Genomic DNA, 9970 nt, shown 5'->3' on the forward strand with positions numbered 1-9970 from the left:
TGTTAATAAATTATAACAGAAGTTTGTACATACATGCATTTAATTGAATTTGTATGATATAATATGAAACAAAAAAACTCTGCTCTAATAAGCTTTTTGTTTGTTGCATTTTGTCGATAGTTATTTAGGCGCGTTAAACTAAAAAAATATCTTGATCACATACACATTTCAAACACAGAATTCTCTTGAAACAAAAAAGTAGTCAGTCAGGTTGACTGTTATTTTCATTCCAAATAAAAACCTATTACTTCCTGCACAAAACTGATATACTGTTATAAATAATGACGTCTTTGTCTAAGTATTTGTTTCATGACACTCCACAAGTAAACCTCACTGTAGTGTGGACGCAGTAGCCTCACCTGCCGCTAGTTGGCGAAGTATAATTCCATCTGCGCTCCAGTTTCTCACGAAGAAGACAAAGGTGCGTCACTTCCGGGATTTAAAAGCTTGGTAGCAACAACGAACCACATCGCTTCCCTGACCACCAAAGAGCTGTGAGTCTCCTAAAACTGTGACAATGAGTAAAATGTTATAATGTTCTCAAAAAACGCCAGAGTTTAACTTGTTTTAGCGTTATTTATTTTTACTTTTATGTGCTACGTTATTTGCTAAATCTGAAGTTTACCCTGTAAGCAGCTATAATGTTGACGTTATCATGGAAAACAAACAAACGTTTTTGATTTAACTTTATGCTTTGCAACTGGAATTGAGAAGTTCATTAAATTCATCTCCTGAGCTTTCAATGTACCCTCAGTCGAGTTTTCTTAATGCTGAATATGTACTCAAAGACTTCAAGATGTGTATACTCTTATAAATGGTAGACTGACTGTGCTTTCAAACGTCCTGCTCCCCCTGGCGCCCAACCCATGGTAACTGAAGTACAAGACAACTATCTTATAAACTTATAGCTATTAATGCTTGAATTACTACAATAATGTAACGTAGTGCCATGGACCTTGATAGTGATTGATTGATGGTAGTAATCCTGACACAGCATGAAAATCATTAAAAGATTGCAACAGTCTTGAACAGAGTCCTGAATATGTAATTATTTAGAAAATACACAATTTCTCACAGGGCTCCTCAAGTTAACATATCTTTATTAACATGTACAGTAAAGCTGGCCACTGCTGACCCCTGTACCTTGCTTGACAAAGCTGTGTAGCCTCGTTATAAATTGGCCCCAGAAAGTATGTGAATGTTAGACCTGTAACAACAGTCCATTTTAGCAGTGTTGATGACAGCCATGGTTTTTCTGTTTTACTCTGTTTTCAGTTTTTGTACCGGGATGGCATCGCCAACAAAAGATGCAACACCACACAGGTAAGATGATCTCTACACACAGAGAAGAACAGACTTTGTGCCACTGAGTTGCAGTCCATATGGATTTAGTCTTCTCTTAAAGTTGGTAGAGCAGGCGCCCCATGTACAGAGGCTACAGTCCTCGCCGCACTGATTGCAGGATCGACTCCTGGTCTGGTCTTTCCTGTCTCTCTTCAGCTATCATGTAAATTAAGGCAAAAGCCCAAAAAATAATCTTAAAAAATAAATGTCATCTCTTTATGCTGACATGTACTATGTGCAGGGTAAAATGTTATATGTGATTTTATTTAGGTAAAACACACAGCAGGCTTTATAGTTTTGGCTACAGTATACACAGAGCCAGCATTGAAGGGTCTGAAATGTAATATGCACTGAATTATGAACATAAGAGTTGATTGGTATACAGTGCCTTTTTCCACAATGGCCAAGAAATTCTTTCTCTTTTCCAACAGAACCAACATTCGTACTCCTGGTCGAGAACCTGATTCCCCACTACCCCCTATCCACCAGCGGCTGGCGTACCTGCGACCATCTAGGGAGCTGCTGGAGTTCTACAGAGAGAAGATAGCCCAGTTTGATGGGGAACATGAGGAGCTGCTGCAGATGCTAGAGAAGTACAGAGGCATCACAGAGGACCAGGTGAGACACAGGAAGTAGTTTTATATGACGGTGCTCGTTAGGTATGTCAGAGTTTATTTGTCTGTTTTAACTTGTCATCTCTTTTTCCCTGGTCGCCTCCCAGCACAAGCTGCAGTGGGAGGTACGACAGCGAGAGGGAGAGATCGCAGAGCTGCAGAACGCTCTGAGTGACATGCAGGTTTACCTTTTCCAAGAGAGAGAACAGTCACTGCGGCTTTATGCAGAAAACGACAGACTAAAGATCAGGTGGGTTCAAGTTAAATGATGATGAATTCACAGAAGATATTTCACTGGCACTGACAGGGCTTTCTGGGACACTAAATGGAATGGAGCCATCATCAATGTAACTATTGAATGTTAATAGTTAAAGGTTACTGGGCTGTCTGACTGGCTGGGATTGGTCATACGCTATACAGTATTATTTGTGTTGTCAGTTTTGTATTGCCATTGTTCTTCCCTTGCACTTCTGTATACCTACAGTATGTAACCATCTACTCACTGTTGTACAGAGAGTTGGAAGACAGGAAGAAAATCCAGCACCTTCTTGCCCTGGTGGGTCCTGATGCAGGAGAGATCACATATTTCCACCGGGAGCCCCCTCACAAGGTACACAGGTTCACTTCATAATAGACTACTCTCACTGCAGATGTCTTTTCAAACACATACGACATAAAGGCATGACTTCTACCTCTAACTGCTCGTATTTCTCCACAGAATTTTACGCAAAGGTTTTACATGTATATATATATTTAAATGTACTTCAAGTACTTTACCTTCTTTGCTCCTATGTGGATTAACACAAATTTGAATCATATTTTAATGAGGTCTAATGTCTGTGTTTTAGGTTACTGTCACACAGAGGACTGCTGAGTCCAGATCAGAGGATAATCTCAATCTCAGGCCGACAAAGTTAAGACCTGATGCGACCAGAAGAGGTTTGAAAATTATTTTTTGCAAATGCCTTTTTTACATTTATTGGTTTTTTTTTTATTCTAATAGGTTAATAATGGTGTTGATATCATTATAAGTCGTCTGTTTTTTAATCAGGACATCAACACTGCCGTGGTGACGTAACACACCTGCTATAATAAGTGAAGACAATATTAGAACCTGGGTTCTGTTTACAGAAATCTATTTTTCTTTTGAGTTTATAAAAGTGAGCTCATCATAATTTAGCAAAAGAGAAAATAATCGCTATGCCTCTTTTCTTCCATGTCTTACTAAGCAGAGAGCAGCAGGAGAGCAAAATCATCAGACGGGGTAAATGGTGAGAGCCTGGAACAATACAAGAGTGATAACCAGACACTGCTACTACAGGTGGGTCTGAGAGTCTTCTCTTTCTAAATGCAGGACATTTGATTTATGTGTTACATACCTACATACCCCCTTAATATGAATTTTTTTTTTTCCTTTGTGTTCAGCAAAGGGATAAAATGTTGTCACAGTGTTAGTGATGTGTTCACCAGGCTTTTATTTTGCGGCTCATGGTTCCAGGTGGAGGCTCTGCAGGCTCAGATGGAGGAACAGACCCGCCTGGCCAAGGAGCAGGTCGAGTCTCTGCAGGAGGATCGACGGATCAAAACAGAGGAGGCCCAGGCACAACAGCAGAGAGATACAGAGCGACTTGCAGCTCTGACGGACAAGTGGGTCTGCTTTTTATTGTTGTTAACTGTTTGTTTAATTCAACTGTACGGCCTGTTCATCATCCTTTTCCATGTTGATCACTTGTGAAAGATTGTTTTACACCTTTTTTAAATAATTTTTTAACACTTTTAAGATACCTGACCTCAGTGTTAACTCTCACTCCCTCACACATTTGTCCCCTCAGGCTACAGCGAACCCAGAACCTGTTGCAGGAGAGCACCAGAGATTTCCTACAGCTAAAGTTTGAAACGCGGGCTCATGAGAAGAGCTGGATGGTGGAGAAGGACCGGCTGCTGAGGGAGCTCGACTCATGCCACAACCGTCTGAGGAAGACAGGGCCTGCTGCGGGTGCAGAGATGGGGCGAGCGACGCAGCCCAGCAGCAGCACTGCCCTGCTTCTTCCCCGGCCTCAGCCAGAGTCACAGCAGACACACAAAGAGCAGCTAAAGGTGAGATTTTAATTCTACAAGAACAGAAAAATGCAGATATTGATTTTCTTAATATAGATTACCAAAGCTTTTTCTTTTTATCTAAGTTCATTATCTTAAATGAATCTGTTTGATCAGGCATTGCAGGAGGATCTGAAGCAAGCCCACCGCCTGGCAGAGATGTACAGAGAGCAGTGTATTACTTTGGAGACAGAACTGTCCCAAATCAGAGAGGAAGGGGATGTTGGCCGGGAAATATTTAAGGTACTACAGCTACACTGATGCTTATGTCTGTAAAAACCTTATTCACATCTCTGGTGTATTGTTCCTGTTACTTTAACACCTGAGTTTTTTGTGCTGATATTTTTTGACTTTGTGATTCTGTCTCTGTTCAGGACCGTTCAGACAAAATGGCCAAGCGTCTCCAGCTGATGACTCAGCGGTACGAGGCGCTGGAGAAGAGGAGGGCCATGGAGGTGGAGGGCTTCAAGACGGACCTGAAGCACCTCAGGCAGAAATTCAAAGATGTTGAAAAACAACTTATCAAGGTATTTTTTTTATCACAAACACAGAAAAAAGTAACGTCAACAGATCATTAATTATATTTTACCTACAGAAAGTGAATAAAATTAAGAAATAGTGCACCCATTTTTGCCTCTAGCCCTCCACACTGCTGATATCATTAACATTTACACTGTTTTGACTTTGTGTTAATCTAATCGCTGCTTCAGGTTACTCTGAATGTTGGGCCTAACCAGGATTTAGCCATTCTGCATGAGGTACGTCAGACCAACACCAGGACAAAGAAGGTTCAGGGTGAGCTGATGGCGCTGAAGGCTAAGATCTATGGACTGGAAAATGAGCTGAGAATTAGCTGAGGAATGGACTGTGATGCCCTGCGTCCTCCTAAGGAGAGAACCAGTGTGAGGTTGATTGTTTGTCGTGTATGTCTGTGCTGCTGTGATTATTTCTGTTTCAAGAGTGAATGTTTTATCTATTTTGTACTTTTGACTAATAAAGATATTTTACAACAATGATTTTAAATTGGTAAACAATGATTTACAGTAAGAACTATGCAATTAGTAATAGATGTTTTTCTATGCAGATGTTTGACTTGTCATTATGGAGTCAGGGTCAGATGTACGAGTGAGCTAGAATGCACAGTACCAGGAGCCTAAAATTAAAGTGCCTTAATGCTAATTAAGCCATTGTTGATGTTATTATTTACATTTGCCTACAATGCTTATTTGTTCCACTCAGAAGAGATGCAGCTCAGATTACAGGAGTCAAAATGTTATCCCATCAATATACCCTTTTTATCATCTTCATTCATTGTTATGTTAAAACTAAGTACATTTTTTTGGACTAACAACTTTTGTTACAAAAAATGAACTAGTGAATTATTTTATCATATCATTACAGCATAGTATCACGGTACTGTCCATGAATAATTGCCTGTAACAACTGGCAGCACTTTCATCAGTTCAAAAATACTTAGTTAAGTAAAACTTAGTTAAAGTTAAAAGATAATTAAAAAAATTAATTGTAATCATCATACACAGCATAATTATTGCAGTATTATATTATTATTGTATTGCAGATATTATTATGCAGTAAAATATGCATGACTATAACTATCTGCCTAACTTAATTGTAAATATTAACATATATATATTTAACATATCTATTTATTAAAGAAAGAAAGTTTAAAGTAGTCAAAGTCTATGTGACCTCCCTCTCTTTTGTAATCCATTGCTCTGAAACAATCTTTTAAAATTGTTAATAACATTCTGTTAAGTTTTCATTTGAAAAAACAAAGCAAGATACGGCTGTCTGTTTTTATGAGCAGGTATATATTTAACATGTTCAAATCTGTCCAAACATTTCTTTCCTAAAGTTTCTAAAGATAAGCAAATAAAAGCATGAATGAAAAAGAGTGGGTAATGCTGTAGAACAACAATGCCCCCAGACCTTTTTTTAAGTTTCAAATTTACAGATTTAAGGGAGTGGTAAGTTTCACTTCTACAAAAAAGTAACTAACAGTGGCTCAATAATGTATAAAGGGGCGTAATGTTGTACCCGGAAGTTATATACGTCGCTTGCGGATTTGCGCATGCTCATTCGTTGTCATTAGAGATACATGTTCTGCAACGTGTAGTGAATGATAGCGGTTTAACCAACAGCATGACGAGATAACGCAGAGTTGAGTATTGACTCTCAGTGATTGAGGAACCATGACCCATTTGTTTAGTCTCCAGATTTGCTAAAGTTGGCAGTTACTGTTAGCCAGGCTAAAGATAGCTCAGCTCTGTCTTACATTGTTGTTTACCTGCTGGCTTTTACACTCAAGTGCCTGGAGAAATGCAGAGAATAAGGTCTCTGAAAACTGGCTGGAAGCTGCTGAAATCAAGCTGTGAGGGAGCAGCAAAACAAGTAACAACCTCGCCGTCAACAACACGAAATTTTAGCAGTGTAAGTGGATACTTTATTCAAACTTTGTGTGAATTAAAGTGGTGGTGAATAAAAACAGTGAAGAATAGAGCATGCAATTTTAGTCTTTTAAAATTTGGCTGGTGGCTCTTGTACTATATTTTATTGTTAAAGTGCACAAAAAATGACTTAGCAGGACAGAAACTCATTGAGCACCAAGCTGACGCTAATCACAGCACACGCCAATTGTGGGTGGAAGTACATTTACTACCACAGTTATTACCATGTTATTCATCGAGATCACTCATCAGTGAGTTAACTTCTCCAATAAAACTGTGCTGTGAACTTTTTATACTACTGGGATAAAAGAGTCTCACCCAGGTCACCGTGTTTGAAGTGAGGAGATTATGTCAGGCCTGTAGTATGACAGAAAGTTAATGAACAACTCCATGTTTTCAAATTGCACATGCCCCCTCTCTCTGGCCCAGCGTCCTCCACAGCACCCCAACTCCTTTGGGCTCCTCTTTGACATCGATGGGGTCCTGGTTCGGGGCAGGACACCGATCCCTGCTGCCAAGCAGTGCTTCAGGAACCTGGTGGACCGCAACGGGAAGTACAAGGTGCCTGTGGTGTTTGTTACCAATGCTGGGAACTGCATGAGGCAAACCAAAGCTGAGCATCTGTCACATCTGCTAGACGTGGAGGTAAACTAGACACCTTTTGAATCACATTTCGAGTTCCTCTGCTTGCTTTTTTCTTTCTAAATCAACCCTTTTCTCTGAACTCCCTTTGTTTTCAGGTGTCTCCAGACCAGGTAATGCTGTCCCACAGTCCTTTGCGGATGTTTACTCAGTTCCACAAAATGCGTGTGCTGGTGTCGGGACAGGGTCCTGTGGAGGAGGTCGCTCACAAGTATCCTGTCTTAAATTCAAGGACTCTGGTCTCCTCACTCCCTCTGGATGTTAAAAATGTGCATGTTCTGTTTGTTCAGGTTCCATTTTGTTATCAGTATTTAATCTTTGAACTCTTTGTTCCCTTTACTGCCGAACTGTCTCATTGATGCCCTTACACAGCTTTCTTTCTTACTGTATTGGTTATTATAGTTTAGTAGGGGCTTATTTTAGTCATTAGTTCATGTCAACATGTAGCTATGTCAGGCCTTTGGTTTAATTCTACTTGTTTATTTCAGCGAGCAAGGTTTTCTCAAGAATAGTCCAGTGATTAATAAACTCATATCCAAACAAATATAGACATTTATACCTGAGGAAACAAATGATAGGAGACCATTGCCAAATTCCTAACACAACTGAAAGATTGCAGCATTTTTGTAATGAGAATTTCTTATGTGTTTTGTAACTCTCTGTTTACTTTAACCCACAAAAACCTCAGCTTGGGCTTTCAGGATGTTGTTACTATAGACATGCTCAGAGAGGCATATCCTCTTCTAGATGTTGTTGATCACAACAGAAGGCCCAAAGACAGTGTAAGTACCTTTTCATTTGAAACTTTATGAGTGTATGTTCAGTTATAGATTAGTTAGACATCTTACCAAGTGTGTTTAACTTGTCTACACAGATTCCACCTACCAAAGGCTTACCGCCAATAGACGGTATGTTTCCATTCACCATTAACATTACAGCTGTAAATGTAATGCAGTTAAAGCTGTTTTTTTATATCCTTTCCTTGTTTGCCTGTTTGCTACAGCTGTCATCTTATTCGGTGAGCCAATCAGATGGGAGACGAACCTCCAGCTCATCGTTGATGTGCTGCTAACTAATGGAAACCCTGACAATAACTGGAATTCGATGCAGTACCCTCATATCCCCGTCCTGGCCTGTAACATGGACCTGCTGTGGATGGCCGAGGCCAAGAATCCCAGGTACAGTATGATTTTAAAAAAACACAAGACTGTACGTGACATGCTGAAACAGTATTAAAAGCTGTGTACATCACTACAGTACTATTCATGTCCCTGTCTCATAGGTTCGGTCACGGTATGTTCCTGGTGTGCTTAGAGAGCCTGTATAAAAAGGTGACGGGCTACGATCTGAAGTACGAGGCTCTGATCGGTAAACCCAGTGTGGTGACTTATAACTACGCCGAGCTGCTGATCAGACAGCAGGCTGAGGCGCTCGGCTGGACCTCACCTGTGAAGAGGTTGTATGCTATAGGGTGAGTGACTCAAATTTGACAATCATGCAATTTACAGGGCCTTGTAAGTATAAGTATTCACCCCCCTATAACTCTTCCATGTTTTAATGCCAGAACTGCAAATAAAATGGATTTTATTGTATGTAATGGACCAACACAAAACAGTGTAGTTTAAGTAAAAGCTCCTTTGAATGTGTTGCTGTCCCTTCTCACAGTGATAACCCCATGGCTGACATATACGGCGCCAACCTCTACAACCACTACCTCCGGGCTTCTCGCCGCACCAAGGCCCAGTTGCAGGCAAAAGGTGGTGGAGCAGAAACTGTTGATGACGCCCCTAAAATGACATCAACAGAACTCGGCGGAGCATCAGGTGCGTACGGGGCCGTGGAGGATCTCCCCGATGGGTGCAGCTCCATCCTGGTGTGCACAGGAGTGTACAGCAGAGACCAGGAGGATCTTCCCCCAGATCCAACGCACACCGTCACCGAGCAGCGCATCTTCCACGGCCACAGGGACTTCCGCTTCGACCCCACCCTCACGCAGCCGTCCTTCGTGGTGCAGGATGTGAAGGAGGCGGTGGAGCTGGTGTTTCAGCAGGAAGGCTGGCCTCTGGAGTAGGATGAGGGGATCGAGTCTGGCTTCATCTAACAGCCTTTAACTGGTAGTAGCAGTGTGTTTATCTTTCTGGTTATCACAGGGGAGATGTAGCTGTTACTGTGGCTAGTTATTAGAGAGTTTAAAAAGTGCCAAGGAAACAATATGCAGCTTTAACACTAAACATAAGAAGTTACACATTTCAAGTCGGTCATGCAGGGTGGTGTTTCAACAAGTGGCACGTGTCCTTTCTTGCCATTGTTTGTTGTTTCTCTTTTTTGACGCACATGTCTTGGTGTTTGGTGCATTTTTACTGCACTCAGACTTATATACATCATCTGTAAGTTAATGTTAAGTTGGATGAGTTAAAACATAGTTACACCTGAAGCATGATTACTTTCAGACTGATCTCTAAACTACTCATTTGCAACAAATACCTTCCACATTAAAGCCCCTTTGAGGAATTTTTCGCAGGTTATGAAACAGACTGAAATTAATTCAGATTACTCTTTATGAGCTGCAAAAGCAAACCAGACCATCAGTGACAAGATTGGTAATTTCTATATAGTTATTTTTAAGGCCTGAAAGTGCTGCCGGGGGGTAGGTGTTGGACGAAGGGATTAACTTCACGCTGAATTTGTTTACTCCTGTGAGGAACTTTCGGTTTGTGTTGATTTTGGCGCCCCCTGTGGACAAAGCCATACCTCTTATATCTTTGCTGTTTTTGTCCTGCACATGATTAAGTGGTGATTTTTTAA

General features: G+C 40.8%; 2 protein-coding genes across 3 annotated transcripts; both read left to right on the plus strand.

Moving 5' to 3' along the window:
• Positions 1 to 473: 473 nt before the first annotated feature.
• On the plus strand, positions 474 to 5008 carry ccdc77 (coiled-coil domain containing 77). The gene is made up of 12 exons (XM_069687004.1): positions 474 to 494; positions 1276 to 1323; positions 1776 to 1962; positions 2066 to 2208; positions 2472 to 2568; positions 2807 to 2897; positions 3188 to 3279; positions 3457 to 3605; positions 3791 to 4055; positions 4173 to 4298; positions 4430 to 4582; positions 4766 to 5008. The coding sequence occupies exons 2-12, from the start codon at positions 1289 to 1291 to the stop codon at positions 4910 to 4912; spliced, it is 1485 nt and encodes a 494-aa protein (XP_069543105.1). The 5' UTR covers positions 474 to 494; positions 1276 to 1288; the 3' UTR covers positions 4913 to 5008.
• A 1286-nt stretch (positions 5009 to 6294) lies between these two features.
• hdhd5 (haloacid dehalogenase like hydrolase domain containing 5) lies at positions 6295 to 9693 on the plus strand. Of its 2 annotated transcripts, none has more exons than XM_069686837.1 (8): positions 6295 to 6506; positions 6953 to 7168; positions 7264 to 7376; positions 7854 to 7947; positions 8040 to 8073; positions 8169 to 8343; positions 8448 to 8636; positions 8831 to 9693. In XM_069686837.1, exons 1-8 carry the CDS (start codon positions 6396 to 6398, stop codon positions 9234 to 9236), a joined length of 1338 nt encoding a protein of 445 aa, XP_069542938.1. In that variant the 5' UTR covers positions 6295 to 6395; the 3' UTR covers positions 9237 to 9693. The 2 variants fall into 2 exon arrangements, with proteins under 2 accessions (XP_069542938.1, XP_069542939.1); XM_069686838.1 differs by having other exon boundaries at positions 6965 to 7168.
• The last annotated feature ends 277 nt before the right edge of the window (positions 9694 to 9970 follow it).

The sequence above is a fragment of the Semicossyphus pulcher genome, unplaced genomic scaffold, assembly GCF_022749685.1.
Source record: "Semicossyphus pulcher isolate SPU_LCO1_2020_fin unplaced genomic scaffold, fSemPul1.0.p SCAF_8, whole genome shotgun sequence".
NCBI classification, from domain to species: domain Eukaryota; kingdom Metazoa; phylum Chordata; class Actinopteri; order Labriformes; family Labridae; genus Semicossyphus; species Semicossyphus pulcher.

Bases quoted from the DNA above. Each gene is read 5' to 3' on its own strand.
- ccdc77 (XM_069687004.1), top strand. From the start codon at position 1,289: ATGGCATCGCCAACAAAAGATGCAACACCACACAG. The intron at 2,898-3,187 runs GTTTGAAAATTA...TGTCTTACTAAG, and splicing joins ACCTGATGCGACCAGAAGAG to CAGAGAGCAGCAGGAGAGCA. The intron at 4,583-4,765 runs GTATTTTTTTTA...TCGCTGCTTCAG, and splicing joins TTGAAAAACAACTTATCAAG to GTTACTCTGAATGTTGGGCC.
- hdhd5 (XM_069686837.1), top strand. From the start codon at position 6,396: ATGCAGAGAATAAGGTCTCTGAAAACTGGCTGGAAGCTGCTGAAATCA. The intron at 6,507-6,952 runs GTAAGTGGATAC...TCTCTGGCCCAG, and splicing joins CAACACGAAATTTTAGCAGT to CGTCCTCCACAGCACCCCAA. The intron at 8,344-8,447 runs GTACAGTATGAT...CCTGTCTCATAG, and splicing joins GCCGAGGCCAAGAATCCCAG to GTTCGGTCACGGTATGTTCC.